We start from the raw sequence: 17848 nt of genomic DNA on the forward strand, positions 1-17848 counted from the left end.
TTTATTTCAGCTTTATTTTAATGAACGAAAAATATTTTTTAGTAAACAATTACAACACTGAATGATAATACGCTTTTCTGCATTATGATCATGTAAAGTAATGGTCCAATCAAATCTTGATGGTTAAAATCCTGGCCTACATTTTATTTTTTTATGTTAATTTTCATTTTTAACTCAAAATATGTCACATTACAGAAGTAAAATGGCTTGTGAACACTATTTTATATTGACTTTCATGCTGGAGACTTTGCTGGAGAAGATGTCGCAAAATAATGGCTTCTCTTAAAAGGGAAGTTCAGAGAAAAGCCAACATCATTCTAGAGAGCATTTGATTAGACAAAAATATTGCTACACCTTTGTGTGAAAAAGATGAGTCATCAATAATTATAAAGAGAAAATGCATCAATATGCCTGTTTTTGCTAAAACTATTTTGGACACTGACTAAAAAACACAAAACTGTTATTCTACAGTATCACATCATCACAGGAAATGACTTAATCAGACTGAGTCAGCATGAAAGTGATACACTAGTGTGCACTAGACTGTTTATTTATATACCTCTGTTCAGTCTGATTGCTGACTGCGTATTTCTCTCTGGTGTTTGCTGAGCTCTCACCCCCTGATGCTAATACAGTAGCTTTGGGACCAGAGAACGGTTAGCCTGAACAGTAAATTACAAGGAGAGAGAAGTTAGACAGAATTGGGATGGAGAGTAAAAAAGAAGGACACTGGGACAGAGAGGTGTGTGCGTGCCAGGCAGTGACTGCAGTGTGTGTCGTATATCTCCGCAGACAGCAGAACAGGACGGCATAGCAAGAGTTGCACTCGACAAATCAGATTTCAGCAATCGGATATATAATCAGAGTTGCATATTCCTTCGTGTTGTTACCGACAGATCAGATATTAAGTCTTAACCTTGGCTCTTTTGAGACAGCTTTGGCAGAATGTTCAGGTTGAGTTCACTTGAACTTTTTTGTGGAAGTATTCAGGGTGGTTGTTGAGAGCACATAGTGTGGATGGCTCGTGGAAAGAGGTTTCATGCGTCCTCTGAGCTCTATGGATCCTCATGTCGTCTTTAGCCCAATGAAACGCTTCTGCATGTGTTATGGTGTCATTACGGTACGTACAGCCATACACACGGAAACAGGAGACTGCATTGCAACAATATTTCTTAATCGTTTCATTTTTTCGTTTCAACAAGATGAATGTACTTGAGAAGCAAAAAAGATATCGTGTCCCTATGATTTATGAATATATTCCCTTGTTTTTAGTTAAAATGTGGCCATGTTGAAATATTTTGATTTAATGAAAATGAGGGTGTCACAAATGAACTAAAACAGGAATAAATCTGCACAATGTGGCGCGATGCAACTAGAATGAGTCGAATGAAATTGGTACAACATGATTACAATGCCTCCCTCTGATGATAGATTATTTTTATTTCAATGAAATGAATGCACTATATTATAGTTTGATAATGTTTTTTATTTAATTATGTGTATTTTTAGGGGATTTTATTGGACTAAATTATATTTATCAAATAGTTATGATCAGTTTATTACCTGTGAAAGGTCTCATAGACCTAAAAAAAAAAAAAAAGTCCAACTTAAACTGTCATAAATCTTGAATGCTGTGGAGCACAGACATTAGTTTGGTCTCTTTTGAAAAAAGACACTTAGCAGATTATCTTGATATGAAAAAAGTGAAACAAAAAAAAGTTATAGAAGTTTAAGTTTGTTATTATGAAAAATGCACAAAAATACTATTTTTAAATTATATATGAAATAGCCTATATATTTTCCAAAACATGTTTTACTCTAAAACTGTGAGAAAATCAAAGCTATAAATCTAAACAAGTTGTGCTCCACATTTGAGGTTGATATCTCAAAAAATGAGTTTTTAGTAAGATTTTGTTTGGGTGCAGTACCAAACCTTTCCACTAGATTTGTCTAGTAGACAATTTGTCTCCCATTAATTTCCAATGCAGTCATTTTTGACCCAGAACCTTTTCGAATCATGTCGAATCATTTTTTTTTGTGTTCACATAGCAAGTGCCAAAATCTCCACCAAGTTTCTTACCATTTCGATGAAGTAAAAACTGACTGAACAGAACTGGAGAGTTAATTAAAAGGAGGGAACAAATTTGTACAATGTGGTCACGATTTCACTAAAACAATAGAACAAATTAGTACAACAATGGTCGTGATTTATCTAAAACCAGAGAACGAATTTATACAATGTGGTCGTGATTTAACTAAAACGAATGAACAAATTAATAAAACGTGGCTATGAAGTAACTAGCAGTAGTGGAACTACATTCATTGTTCCATAATATCTATTTTTTCCGCATTTCATGTGCGAGGCTCAGTTAATATAAATGGTAATTAAAAATGTTTAAAAAAAATTGGTTGACGCATGTTGCGCTGTAAGATGCAAATGGTTTTGGTCTTATTGGTGGTGAGGCGGAATCACAGCCGATGGCATTTTTGAAATGTGCAATTCACAGTCAGCCCTGCTTCATTTATAAAGAGAGTTGAGGCGCATTCACGCCATGTTGTAATTACTTTAATTACGAGATTTAAACTTTTTCGAATTTTCTGAGCTCCTACTTGTACCACCTGACCACTGGAGATTAATTTCGCCATTGATCGCGTTGCCATAGAAAAGCATAATTCCCAGTCCGAGAATGTGAACAGCTCCGAATAGAGTGTTATTCGGATATATAGAACGTTACATACGTAAACTTCTTTGTCAGCTCGAGACTATGGTATTTACGACATGGCATGAATGCAGCATTATTCTGCTGGTCATGTGATCTCAAAATGGCGGCCTCCGTGAGGGGTCTCGCTCCATGTAAATTAAATCAGCTATTATTAATCTACTGAAATGACTGGAGACCATTCATATATATTGAATTCAAGTGTATTTTCTTACCCTATTGGATAAAAGTTTTTTTCTGTTTCAATTACAAATCTAACACAATTTAGTTGTTTTTACTAGTGCTGTCAAATCGATTAATCGCATCTAGCAGAAACTTTTTTGTTTATATATGTGCATATATATTATTATATTTATATATATATTCTATACACGTATATGTGTGTGTGTGTGTGTGTGTGTGTGTGTGGGTGTACACACACCCATTTATGTATATATATATAAATGCCCCCCCCCCACCCCCCCCCCCCCCCCCCACACACACACACACACACACACACACACATATATACGTGTATATATGTGTGTGTGTGTGTGTGTGTAGGTGTACACACACACACATTCTATATATATATAGAATGAATAAATTTATATATATAAAATATACAGTATATACGCACATATATTATATAAACAAAAACTTTCTGTTAGATGCGATTAATAGTGATTAATCGATTTGACAGCACTTTTTTATACTTAAAACAAGAGAATTTTTTGTTTGCCAGTGGAATAAAATAAAATTCAAGATATATTCTCTGAAAATACCTTAATATTTTGAATTTATTAAAGTGAATTTATCTTGTTTTAAAAATATATATTTTTTTTTTACTATTTGAAAAGTTAGACAATTGTTTCCGAATTTATACTTTTTATATAGTTTATGTGTTTAAAAGATTATGCAGTAGGTTTGGGTCACAGATGGTAAAGTCATATATAATTAAAATTGTTTGTATTTTTTTCAGTAAATTGGAGATGCTGATGGTTAATTAAATGTGTTATTATAAATGATGTGTATATTTGTGAGTTTGTGTCTCTGTGTTTCTAGAGTCAGGACTGGAGTAAGACCGATGATAGATTGTTGCAGGCTGTTGAACAGAATGATCCAGAAAAAGTAGCCACGCTGCTGGTGAAGAAAGGTCTCTACCCGTCCAAACTGGACACGGAGGGCAAATCAGCGTGAGAGAACTTTTGATTTCAACTCAGATGTTAAACCATACGTTGGCCTCACTTTAGTGGCATATTCTTGTAAAAAAACACATCAACACAAAGACATTGTTCACAGGTTCCATCTTTGTGCATCTCGAGGTCGGTTGGATTGTCTAGAGGTCATCCTCTCTCATGGGGTGGACATCAACGTAACAGACGGCACAGGTACGATTCACTCGACTAGTTTTACTAATGGAAGTATTGAAAGATTTCAATGAGATTCTCTCTGTAGGTTTTAATGCTCTCCATCTTGCTGCTAAAAATGGACAGTCAGATTGTCTAAAGAGACTTCTTCAGGTAGGAGTCTTGAACACAATCCCATAGTCCAAGAAAAATAGAGCTAATATTGATGTACAGTTGTAATGTTCGTCCTGTAGGAGAGGATTCCTGTCGACTCCACGGACAGTTTCGGGAGGACTTCCCTTCACCATGCCGGTAACAAAAACGCTTCTAATATATTCAAACATATGAACATTATACAAAACGTCATATTTGTGCGTAATAGGAAGCTGTTTATGGTTCATTACGTATTTGTTTCTGTGCAGCTGTAAGTGGCTGCTTGTCCTGCACTGAGATTCTGTGGGACTTTAAAGCCCACCTTGACGCTCAAGATGGAGTAAGTCCATTTGAACAAAACACTATGTGAAAAGGTCATTTACTTTTGTATCTGAAGTGACATTCAAGATATACTTTTTATTAGTGTATGCATTGACGTATCCACCAAATGTTGAGTACAGTAGTTCTAAAGGGTTGAACTTCCTGTTTTCTCTTAGGATGGGTCAACTCCACTGATCCTGGGGGCCCAGATGAGCAGAGTTGAGCTGTGTGCCTTTCTTTTGGAACGAGGAGCCAATCCTAATATACAGGATAACCAGGGCAGGTTGGATATGCTTTAAACAGCTGGTATAAAATTTGAAGGATCTTTAAAATTTTATTTTATTTTCAAAAAGAACAAAATACTGCATGGTTTCAATCAGTATTTTTAACTAAAACTACTATAAATTGTTTAGTTTTTTTATTGAAATATGCTGAAATAGAATATAAATATTACTAAAGTAATGCTGGTTTAAATCACAATGTAAAAATTATAACATAAATGACATCAGCGTATCGAACCGTCACACATCACATCACATCACTTTTACTACAGTGAAAAGCCACCAGACGTGTATTTTATATGTAATTATTGTATTATTAATTTCACCCACAGGCACAATTTACCAAAACGAAAATACCACAAAAAAACCCTAAAAATAAATAAAATGAAAATGTTTTTTTTAGTCCTTTTGGGTAGTTTTTATTTCGATTATGCTGTTCGCAATGCTTCATGGTATTGTAGTTCTTTCCTTGTACCTTTTATATTTTTGTCCAATTCTTTAAATTTTCAAATCAATGTTTGTAATGTTATGATTCACCTTGTTGCTGGTTGGCTTGGTTCATGGCTTAAAACACTTTAAAGGGATAGTTCACCCAGAAATGAAATGGGTAACCAAACTGTTATTGGGCCCCATTGACATCAATGGAAGTGGAACTGTTTGGTTACCAACATTCTTCAGAATATATTCTTTTGTGTTCAGCAGAACTAAGAAATTCATACAGGTTTTGAACAACATGATGGAGAGTAAATGATGACAGAATTTGCATTTCTGGCTGAACCCTCCCATTAATGAAGACTTTTTTGAAATCCCTATGGGAGAAATGAATGGAAAATATACTTCCGGAACCCGTGCACTAATGCACTCTATTGTCCTGTGTGGTATCATGTGTTTCGAGGCAGATCAGCGTTGATGTTGGCCTGCGAGAGTGACAGCATGGAGACGGTAGAGATGTTACTGAAGGGCGGAGCTAACCCACACCTAACCGACGCCCTGGGACATAACTCCGCCCACTACAGCATCACTGCCGGCAACCACAATATAACCCAGCTTCTGCAGAACGAAGGCGTGACCGCAGGTAACACACATATCGCCCTCACCTTTAATTCCTCAGAGAGAGGGGCCATCTGGAGCCTGGTGGTTCTTCATCCCCTCGCCTCTGATGTTTGGCCCCATCTCCACTTGGATACGCTTGTAATCTGAGAGGAGAGACTAAAAAGCAGATGTTACGTTGGGTCAATGGATGAAAACATAGAGAAGTTTGCCAACTCGAGTTACAAAGGCTGATTGGAAACATATGTCGGACTGAGATGGAAATGGATCCCAGTGTTAATAAAGGGCCCCTGTGGTCGTACCACCTGACAGAGTGATAAATGCGCTGCCTGTCTGCTTTCATGTTGCCTCTTTTTTACTGCAACAGTGAACATGTGGTGGAACGGGATATATATAGTTATGTGTTTGAACGTGGTTTACAATGTGTTTTTGGAGTGGTGTGTGTAAGTCTCACCGCATTGCTATCTGTTTCTTATTTCTGTCCTGTGTATTCCCAGCTGCTGAGGGTTCGAATGAGGAGGTAATACTTACTAATGGCATTTAAAAGAAAAAATTCCAACACTTTATCACATGCATACAAATAACTACACCACAGAAAACCTTCAAGGACAGTCAGGGATGCATTATGCTGCTGTAAAATACAAATGTTTCACAAATATTGTTGTAATTCAACTTAGAGTAGGGTAAGTGCAGTATCTAAACTGCTCGATTTAAAGGTGAAGTGTGTCACTTTTGCGCCCCTTGTGGCACCAGAATGAATTGCCAATTTCTTGCCTAAACTTCTGGCTTAAGATGCATTTACATTTATCATTGTTTTGCAAATTTTTGTGGCCGAAATCCAGTTATTTTAATAGGAATCCATGCAATCTTGAATTCTGTTTGAGGGCAAATTACTTTTCCACACATATTTTGCAATGGTTTTTAGTTGGTCAGGTGAATTCATGAATGACTTCTGTGTGAGCTGTGCTTTATACATCACTACACTATTGTATTACTACACTACAAAATTTTGCTAATGTGACCTCACCACACCTCATATAGTTGTCTCAGCATGTTGGGATAGGTAGATAAGTATTTAAACCAATTTTCACTTTAACATCACAAAAGAATGCATTTCACCTTTAAGAACTCATTGACGTTGTGAAGACAGAAGTGTATGTTACAAATCTGACTAACACTGCTGCTACTTGCTTTGCTTTCTAACCTGTGCATCCTGAAACCCCGCCCCCACACCAGCAGGCTCCTCCTACTCCCAATCCCCCATCTAGCGGAACCACACCCCGCAAGAGGAAAGCCCCTCCTCCTCCTAAATCTCCCGCTCAGGTACAACATGGGATTCATGGATCCCGTGAAACATTGCTAAAAAAGGAAAGCTTTTTTTTTTTCATTTGTCTTTAAGGGATAGTTCACCCAAAAAGTCTGTCATCATTTACTCACCCTGTCTTTTCTTCTTCTGTGGAATATAAAATTAGATGTTTTAATAAATGTTGACACTGCTCTATTCCAACAATGAAGGTACTGTAAAGTTTGAAAAGGACAAATAAACACCATAACAGCATGGACTTTTCATTTTGCGTGAACTATTCCTTTAAATGCATGACAGTGGGTTTCATTAGTTAATAATTTCATGGATTATTCATATTTATGCACACAGGAGAACTTTTCGCAAACAAAATGTCTGGCTTATTCATAACCCGTTTGTACGCAGATGAATTAGTACTTAACCTCATTCTAATGTTAATGACTTTGGAATATTCTAAATAAGCGCATGCCAAAGGTTAGTGATTTGCATAAAATACGCCTAGACCATCTCCATATGAGGGCTTTCCCGACAATTTGAAAGTTATTGATGATCATGATTTTTTTGTGTGAAAACATTCGTACATAGATTTCATGCACAAATTTGTGCATACGCAGGGTTCAATGAAATCTGTTTAATTCTGTTTTTTGAAATTTTATTTAATGGCTAAATTTAAATATACTGTAAATTCAATTTTTATGACTCTATTCTGTGATTCAGTCTGCATTTTCTGCATTACTGAAATCATAGGGCCCTAGTTTCATAAACATGGTTATTGAATGGCACCCATTGTTTTCACTTACATATGCATGGCTTATGCATAATAATTTTGCAGGGCCCGCCCCCTTCCTCAGACGCCTCAAGTGTGCCACCTCCCCCTGACCCCACACAATCACCTGAATCCCAGAGCCCTTCTCCACCTTCTCCCGCCCCCAGGACCCAACGTCCCCCATCTGAGAACCTTGTGAGTGGCAACGAATGTCAAAACTTTTAAAAGCTTTTAATGAATTGTAGCCCTGATTGTTCCAACATAACCCATAGTCAGCAGTTACAGTACATTATAATCAGTGTTGGGGGTAACGCATTACAAGATACGCGAGTTATGTAATCAGATTACTTTATTCAAGTAACGAGTAAAGTAACACATTACTTTTACAACAAAAAAGTTACTTTTCAAATAATTAACGCAAGTTACTTTGTTCTCCCATTTATTGACTGACAGCTCTCCTGTCTCTATGTTGAGAGAAATTGAGAGTAAGTGCAGAGGCGTTTTGTGTAAACATGATGGTTATTGTAGTTCTAGACTAAATGTGAGCAGATATTTACTCATCTCACTTGCACAAAAACAGATTCAGTGTTCCTCAAAATGAATAAAAACATTGAAATGCAAACTCTGAATATTACACAAACCTGTAATAATTAAATATGTTAAATTAAACAAAATATACTTTATGTATATAATCTCACTTTATTATTATCCAATGCCTTTGCTGCTGACCTTCGGTTTTACACCTTGAGTTTACATCTCGCAAGACTGAGACTTATTCTGACTTTATAACACGCAATTGCGAGATTGTATCACGCATTTCTGACTTTATATCTCGCAATTCTGAGAAATAAAGTCAGAATTGCGAGATGTAAACTCATAATTGTGAGAAATAAAGTCACAATTGCGAGATGTAAACTCATAATTGTGAGACAAAAAGTCGCAATTATCTTTTAAAATGTTTTATTCTGTGGCGGAAACAAGCTTCCATAGCAATCCAGAATGGCAGCACAGCTAAAAGGTTTGTTTGAGCTACACCCTCTACTGTACAGGCGTGAATTTACATTTCCTTCATCCTGAAGCTTATTCATTTGATGTGTGGTGGTAAAGGGCCTTTTTTTGTGTAAATGTAACTTTTTTGTTATTAGAAAAAAAAAATAGACAAGCAAGCCAAGCCTAGGTAAGAAAAGGTAGCTGATTATAATAACGTACACATTTCGTAATTTGGAATAATCACATATGCAGTTTTCCATGTGACTATGTTGCAATGTGTGTTTGTGTGTCAGACGGAGGATGAGGAGGTCTTTGAAGAGATCCGTAAGCTCAGACTGGAGAGAGGTCGCCTACTGCAGAAAATTAAAGTTCTGGAGCAGCAGCAGAGTAGCGCCACCACTGCCCTGGAGGAGGTACTGCACTTCTTTAACTATAATACACTTATTAGCACTGACAGGGAACAAAATGAGAATTGAAACTCTTGAAAAGTCACATTTCAGTTAAAGGGGATGCTTTACCTTCAGAAAATTTTGATTGTCAACCGCAGGAGTCCTCACCAGTAAATCAAAACATATGATGTTTGCCATTTTTGCAACCTAGATTTGAATGATTTTATTGAATGACAATTGTTTTTCAGCTAAACTCTCTGAGAGAGCGTCTCAGCGAGGCTGAGGCAGAGCGTGACCGGCTGCTGGCCGAGCTGGAGGAGTTGAGAAAGGCTCGGGTGAGCGGCGTGACCTGTGACTCGGAAGACGCCGAGGACTCAGATGACATGCTGGACTTCCCTGGTGAGCCAAGAACACTTCCTGACATCAAGATCAATGAACATCAGTTTGGTTGGAAAGACTCTGATAAGTGGACATTATTTGAAAATTTTTATATGTATGTCATCAGGAGCAGAGAAGTTGCTGTCTAGGCAATCACGAGGACTAGATGCTGATTCGCCGGCGGACCGGGACGAGGGCGCCTCTCAGGGGAATCCTGCCATGGTGGAGCAGCTTCGTAGAAAAGTGGAGGAACTGACCTCCCAGAATGTCGACCTGGTTCTCAAAGTGCAGGTGGAGCCTCTTTCCTTTAAACACTCACATGCAGACAAAGCATTAAAATCACAGGCATGCACACACACACACACAGAACACTGACCTCATTGTTTGTGTTTAGATATTTTTAGCAAGGTTGTTCAGATGTACAAGATAAAAACAGACATATATGCGCTAACCACATACTACATCTGACTTGCTTCTTAAAGCATCACAGTTAATCTGATGCTGGATATATAGCTCATATATTCACTTTGAATCAGCATATTTTAACATATTGTTTACAGCATATAATGTGGTGAATTGCATATTATAGTAATATACCTAGACTTTTTACTTCTTGTATTATTATTCTCAATGGTGATTCTCAATGTTATTTTTTTTTACATTGAAAAACAACGAAAATTAGATTTTTTTTGCATTAAAGTATAAGTGGGAAATGTGCTTAACTGTAACATAAAAAGGTCGCGATGCAAAAAAAAATCTAAAATGTGCCTTATTTTCATAAGAATAAAATAAATTTTTACTTTAGACAGATTTCTTGATATTCAGATCAAAGCAAATAGAGATGGCGTTACATGTTGACACATGCCTCCCAATTTTAATCACATGTTTCATGGTCTAAAGATACAGAGAGTTTATTTATAAAGCTAAAAGACAGCTGACATTATAATAGCACTAATCAGATCTGTGTGGTACTGTAGCATATTCTGGTAAAAATAGCATGGCGTGTAATGCTAAGCACTGATACGACATTCCACTTACAAAGCCCTTGTGGGAAATGTTTGGGGAACGTGCAGCATGCTCATGTTTTCTCATGCAAATGAGCTAAGTCGAAATTGTTCGTAGCAAATTGAATACTTATAACTGCATGTTTGACATAAATCAATGTTTGCAAGAGTTCTCAAAAACTGGGTTGTTGTATTTCACTGAAGTCCAGGGTTAAACAAACAGATCAAAGAACACTATGAGGGTAATGGCTGAGGCAAACATATGGCAACTACATGTGCTGTCTTTAAAGAGAAATCTATAAAACATTTGCATTGCAGATGCTGGAGATGTTTGAGAAGGATGACACGGATATGCAGAGCTCGGGTCCAGATTTTGTTCCGACGGCTCAATATGAATCTCTGAGGAAAGAGTTTGAGGAACTACAGGAGAAATACTCCAGAACCCAGGCTTCAACTGAAGCCTCAAGCATTGCAGAGGATCCTGGGTAATGTAGTTAAAATGAAATCAGGCTAATGTCAATCTTTTTCTTGATATGATTCAGATTATTTCCGATTCAGGTGATTGATTCACTAATAGCACATACTGTACGTGTCGCCAAGACATCTATTCAATGTGTTCATTTTCACTCGGAAGATGTAATTTTTAGAGGAGTTCTCATGTGCAATGTCATTAATATGTTCTTGTTTCTTTACTGGATGTTATCCACCTTATTTTTGTAACTTGAATTTGCAAGGCTTTCGTTGTCATTCGCTTCCAGTTATTTTGCCTGTCCAAGAACTGCTGCTTGATTCTGCAAACTGGTGTTTGTTATTATATGATTTTAAATGCATTATCAAAATCTTAAACAAATATATCATAAACACACTGGTTCATAGTGCAATTAGTTTTACAGTTTACTGCACTTTGTTATTATTCTAGTTATAGTTCCCTATGACAAACAAAACAAATTTAAAAACAAAATTGCTGAATTTAAGTGACCGCTTATTTTATACAATATTTACTCAAAATTAACAAAAAATATATACATTTGTAAAGAGAACATTGACCATTGACAAGGATGTTGTTGGTAGATATTGGAACTTGCACTAAACTAATATCCACCACTCATGCACTTATGAATCCTGTCAAGTAATTGAAATGTTTGCTTTTCTTCTCAGATCTGAAGAGAAAGAGGAGAAACATCAAAACGCAATGAAGGAACAGCTGGCCCAAGCCCAGGCAGAGCTAGAGGAACTCAAAGAACAGATGCTTCTAGGGGTCTACTCCGTGGAGGACGCAGGAGCAAAGCCTGAACGGGGCTCTGAGGCCCCCGAGAAAGGGGCAAATTTGGAGACCCAGCAGCTGAAAGCGAGGGTGCAGGAGCTGGAGGCGGAGCTATCCAGAAAAAAGAAAGATGGGGAGAGGCTTAGTGAAGGTGACAATGACAACATCCAACAGCTGAAAGAGAGGGTAAAGGAACTTGAGGCAGATCTGCAGGATAGAAGGAAAGGGAAAGAGGGAGAAGAGGAGAACGAGACGGTTGTGAGCCTCAAAAACCAGGTGGAAGACTTGGAAAAAGCCCTGGAGCAAAGCAAAACGGCTGGGTGTAAGGAGGGCGAGGGAGCGCCGGTGAACGGGTTGCAGAAACAGGTGGAAGAACTTGAGAGGGAGTTGAAGGATAGCGTCCCTCGAGTTCGGTTTGAGGAGGTTCAGGTCACTTTGGGTCTTCAGCTTAACCAGATAGCTCAAGAACGAGCCGACGTGGCTACACGACTCAACCAGGCCTTGCTGGAGCTGGAAAGGCTCCGCCCCCCTTCCCACACAGACGAAAATGAGGACGACGAGGACCCGTCTGAGAGCTCAGAGGTTTCCATTGCATCTGGTGAGTGCACCTGTTGTCCCTCCGAGACTCTTGGAAATAACCATTTGATTCCAGCCTTTAAATATAACTAATTTTCGACCAATCAGAGCACTCCCTGCATCTCTCGCCGGGGGGACGGACCTTGGAGGCGATACAGGAGGAGCTGGAAGTTGCGAGGCAAGAGGCAGCACAAGCTCTGGACAGCCTGTGTGCCGAGAGAGAGAGCCGGGCTCATGATGTACTACAACTGAGAGATGCAATACCACTTGTGAAACACCAGGAGGCGCTGTCCGCAGTCGCCCAGCAGTTAGCTCAAACTGAGAAAGAGCTGCAAGCAGAGAGGGCGCTGCGTGAGCATGCTCAAACCGAGCTCGCCAGGCTGCAAGCCGAACTGCAGGCGCTGCAAAAAGACTCAGTTAGTAAGGAAGAACATGATAAAGTCAAGGTGAGTTACATAAGATGCTATATTCCATTTGCAAACAAATTGTTCTTTGGAAATCGGCTCTTTTTAATTATGCACTTCAAATGATTCACAAAAGAATTGATTCGCTTATGTAAAGTAGATTTCTCAAAGCTACTAAAATGAAAATGGCTATCCCTGACTCCAAATATACCTACTTCCTTAGTGAATACTTCCAGTGTGGTAATCCAATGTGGTAAATACTGCCATGATTTTTATAAATAACTGTTTTAATTATAAGAATATATTTTAAAGGCCCCTTGAAATCAAAATTAAAGTTTTTTAGCTTTTAGTATGAATATGTTAGCCTTAAGGTTATGAATAAGCTGGTGTGTTCCAAAACAATGACAAAATTCGCATTTAGGAGATGTAAGCGTTCAAATCTACAGTTTCTCGCTTCTGCTAAAATGGATCACGGATTTTTATGACATCACCGCGGATTTCAGCTTCTCATCACATCTTCTGTCCAATCAAATGCTCTCTAGAATCTAAAACGTCCCGCAACTCCCATCCCCTATGCTATAAATACCACCTGGCCAAATCGAACGGTGACACGTCACAGAACAATATGGGTTGGAAATGTGTTTTCAATTGCTCAAACGCTCAAGTTTTATTCCGTTTTCCAACTGTACATTGGTTAAGAATGAAATGGCAAAAATTTATTCACACCTCTACTATTGAATCATGGTGCTGTCAAGTGACTTGCAGTCTGTGAGGTAAACTAAACGCTATTGGCTATTTGAAAGGGGGGAGGGGCCATTCAAAATGTCCCGCCTTAGCTTCCTGTTTCAGTGGAAATTACTTTCAACACATCATACAAAGCTGCACTTCAGTGAGCCTTTAATGGCACTCGCATGCAACATGAGGACATGTGGCAGAAAAACATAACATTTATGAAATAAATACAGTTTTAGTATTCAGGGAGTAATAAACTAGCTTTCTTAAATCTTAAAAACAGAGGTTTTATTGGCAATGTGGTTCCATGAAGAACTATTCATTGCACAAAAGTTTCTTTACTGTGGAAAAAGGTTCTTTAGATTATTAAAATGTTCTTCACACTTAAGAAAGAAAATGGTTCTTTTAAGAACTGTTCTCTGTTCTCTCTTCTATGGCATGTTCCCCTTTTGGAACATTTCTTTTTAAGAGTATACTATGGTACACTAAGCTTGATTCTTCCTCACTTCAGGCAGAGCTAGAGCGCTCTCTAGAGGAGAGTCGGCAGAGTGCGACAGCGGCGCAGGATTCTCTGAGTGAGAGAGAGACCGAATTGAAAGAGCTGCGATCACAGAAAGCTTCAGAACAGGGACTGGTGTCCAAAGAAGACCACGAGGCCCAGAGACTCTCCCTACAGGCTGAGATCAACACACTGACAGCCCAGTTAGCTGATCTAGCACGCAAACATGAGAAGACCTGCATTGAGGTGTGTATGTGTGTGTGTTTGTTGTCCTTGATGTTGTTTATGACAGTTTCCACTCCACCTATTTGCACATATCTTAAAAAAAGTGTCCCTCCGCAGGTGTTCCAGGTGCAGCGGGATGCTTTATTTAATAAGAGCGAGCGTCAGGTGGCTGAATCTCAGCTGGAGACGGTTAAAAAGCAGCTGGCGGATCTTCAGGCTGAGTCCACCCACATCCAACAGCTGCACCAGGACATCCAGCACTCGCAGGGGCTCGTCAAAGAGAAAGACCGCAAGGTGTGAGGGAGGAAGAGTCTCCATAAGGGAATTGAGTTTTAACGATAATTTATATTCCATTAAAGACAGACCTACTGTGAGCTACAAGATTAATCGATGGTATATGCTTTCGTTGAAGCCATCAGCCCACATTATTTCAACTTATACTTTTTTTAATAATCCTGTTCAACAGTAGAATTCCTGGTGAAAGACTATATTTCCCATGATTCAGCAAAAAAAAAAAACCTCCACCAATCAGGTACGCAAATTGCACCAAAAGACCAGACCAATGGCACAAAAATAATAAGTTAATATTGAGTAAATACATTTTAGACACAATACTGCCATTGTCTGTTTTTGCTCTGCCAATGAAAAAGGGCAACTCACACACAATGTGTTTTCATGTTTTATGGGGACTTTCCATAGACATAATGATTTTTATACTGTACAAACTGTGTATTCTATCCCCTAACCTAAACCTACCCATCACAGAAAACTTTCTGCATTTTTATATTTTCAAAAAACATCATTTAGTCTGATTTATAAGCCGTTTTCCTCATGGGGACCAAAAAATGTCCTCATAACGTAGGGTTTACCTAGACCACACACACACACACACACACACACACACACACACACACAGCAGTGGTGGCACTGAATAAATCATTCGTATTGAACGAATCGGTTAAGTAAATGATTCAATGACTCACTTATAGAGAGTTTCATTCCTGAATGAATTAGTGTGTTTGAATGAATTAATTGAGCAAATGAGTCACAAATGAAGTTTTTGAACTAAAAGGTTTGTGTAAGATTAATTGACTATATCGCCTTTTTTCGCCCCTATAAGCCTGTTCACACAAAGGACAATAACTATAACTAAACAGTTATAATAATCATTTTTATTCTATGAGAATAGGTCCACACCAAACTATTACAATAACGCTGCAGAGGAACGATATTGTTGGAATCGCTTTCAGAACGTTTTTCCAGCCGCTGAACGATAAAAACATTGAAAGCCAATCAGAATCAACCAGACTTTAAAGAGCTTGAGCATTTAAAGCAGCAGACGACATAACTGCTTATAATAAACAGAACATCATCGTGGGTTAGTATGGAAGCTAATATGGTCATCGTTCTTATGCAGAAAGATTCAAATTTGAGGGCAGTTACGAATCAAATCCATGTTACGTAAAACATTTATATTTTTATACCTTTATCTAACATTCAGTGACATCTTTTACTAAACATGACCAAGATGCACAACGCATGCAAAAAAACATGATATGGAGATTTGATTCTTTCTTTTTCCTCTTTCTTAGATCACAGATTTGTCTAAAGAGGTGTTTCGTCTGAAAGAGGCTCTGGGGGCTTTGAGTCCCCCGCTGGGACGTTCCCAATCTCCACCATCCTCAGGGACACCTGGACAACAGCTGGCACTGCAGAACCGTGTGACCACACTTACACAGCAACTCCAGGTACCGTAAGCATAACGTGATCCTCCCTTTATCAGTTTTGAGTTTTCTTTCGGGAACGAACACATAACAATATTCCTCATTTGTATAATTCCCGCCCAAAGCATACACACACAAAAAAAAGTGATGAGGCCTGGTTGAGTTGCCTTAAGTATGTTAAAACTCACGGTTATTGAAAGGGGTGTGACATTTCCAAAACAAGCTCGAAGTGATTGACCAATCACAGCACACTGGTCCAGCCGACCAATCAGAGCACACTGCGCTTTCTGGAAAGTGGGGCTTCATAGAGACTGTAACTAAAAAGAGCGTTACTGACAGACTGGGGAGAGAGGTGCTGCAACAATGAAAAATATGTGAAAAATAATGAACATTAAAGCATGAAAAACTAAATCCAGACTTTGTAGAAGTGAATACGACCAAGTCTTTTCTTTTTTTTTTTGTGCTCAGGACTGGGAGCGCAAACACAAGGCTGTCGTTTCAATATATCGTTCTCATCTATTAGCTGCTGTACAGGTGAGACTCATAAACCCAACCTTACTTCTACAGGAACATCTGATGTCTTATATTATGCTTATCTGTGCAACTGTTTTTGACCTTAACAGGGTCGGATGGATGAAGAAGTTCAAGCGCTTTTGCTCCAAATCCTCCGTATGACACATAAAGGTCAAAATTAGTTGCTTTTTAACCAATAGCTATACATACCCTTGAGCCGAAGCGTATCAGCACTGTGCACCGTCACAGAGAGGCATTGAAACTATGAATGAGAAGATGTAGTTTTGGAACATGACAGAGATGATTCTATTTCCTGTACCTGATGATTTATGAGGGAGAACACTGATAATTTTGTACCACGTTTCAATAAACACTGAGAAACGCTGCTCGTCTTTCTTTGCAACTCTGCGGTTGACACTTTAATTGCAGGCCTCTCACAATACTGTCAGATGTTACTTTGTGATAAAAAGAACATTATGATGATCACGTCTGTTAATACAGGTTTCTTTTCCTTTTCAATCAGAAGATTATTTCAAGTAAAAATTTATAATTTGATCATTATCTCTTCATTCAAACCAGTATCATTTTTCTTCTGTTTAAAACAAACAGAGATGCTTTGCAGAATGTCCGAGCTGCTCTTTTCCGTAACTTAAAAAAAAAAAAAAATTATACTTTTATTTAGCAAGGATGCATTAAAATAATCAAAAGTGAAAGTTAAGACATTTATAATGTTATGAAAGATTTCTATTTCAAATAAATGCTGTTCTTTTTAACTTTCTATTCATCGAAATATCCTGAAGAGAATGTATCAGTTTCTACAAAAAATATTACGTAGCACAACTTTTAACACTGATAATAAGAAATGTTTCTCAATTTCTGAAGGATCATGTGACACTGAAGACTGTTGTAAAGATGTTAAAAATTCAGCTTTGCATCACAGGAATAAATATTTTCACTCTATTACTATTATTTTTACTGTATATTTGATCAAATAAATGCAGCCTTGAGAGCACGAGACACATCTCTTAAAGGATGACATCTTTTTTGGGTAGTACCGTTCCTTTAAAAAATAAACCAAACATTTTCTTATAATTTTCCCTTCCTGTTAAGTTTTATTGAGAATGCTTTAAGAGGAACACAGCATAGAGAAACAATATCCTGAGAAAGTAAAGTAAGTGGTTTTTGCTGTTGGCAAGGAGGAAGCTAGCCGTTAGCATTCCCATTCATC

At 38.0% G+C, this 17848-nt stretch overlaps 1 protein-coding gene across 1 annotated transcript; it reads left to right on the forward strand.

The window, feature by feature from the left end:
• The first annotated feature begins 803 nt into the window (after nucleotides 1–803).
• Nucleotides 804–17005, forward strand: ankrd24 (ankyrin repeat domain 24). Its single transcript, XM_084117578.1, has 22 exons — nucleotides 804–1120; nucleotides 3765–3895; nucleotides 4002–4090; nucleotides 4158–4222; nucleotides 4303–4360; nucleotides 4471–4541; nucleotides 4699–4805; nucleotides 5703–5878; nucleotides 6351–6373; nucleotides 7090–7176; nucleotides 7989–8117; nucleotides 9206–9325; nucleotides 9550–9700; nucleotides 9807–9970; nucleotides 11002–11168; nucleotides 11842–12545; nucleotides 12632–12969; nucleotides 14171–14404; nucleotides 14501–14677; nucleotides 15976–16131; nucleotides 16576–16641; nucleotides 16731–17005. Exons 1-22 carry the CDS (start codon nucleotides 1040–1042, stop codon nucleotides 16800–16802), a joined length of 3366 nt encoding a protein of 1121 aa, XP_083973704.1. The 5' UTR covers nucleotides 804–1039; the 3' UTR covers nucleotides 16803–17005.
• The last annotated feature ends 843 nt before the right edge of the window (nucleotides 17006–17848 follow it).

The sequence above is a fragment of the Abramis brama genome, assembly GCF_963993115.1.
Source record: "Abramis brama genome assembly, chromosome: 6".
NCBI lineage: Eukaryota > Metazoa > Chordata > Actinopteri > Cypriniformes > Leuciscidae > Abramis > Abramis brama.

Excerpts from the sequence above, each read along its gene's own strand:
- ankrd24 (XM_084117578.1), top strand. The coding sequence starts at position 1,040 with ATGCGTCCTCTGAGCTCTATGGATCCTCATGTCGTCTTTAGCCCAATG. Across the intron at positions 14,405-14,500 it reads ATGAGAAGACCTGCATTGAG|GTGTTCCAGGTGCAGCGGGA; the intron begins GTGTGTATGTGT and ends GTCCCTCCGCAG. Across the intron at positions 14,678-15,975 it reads TCAAAGAGAAAGACCGCAAG|ATCACAGATTTGTCTAAAGA; the intron begins GTGTGAGGGAGG and ends CCTCTTTCTTAG.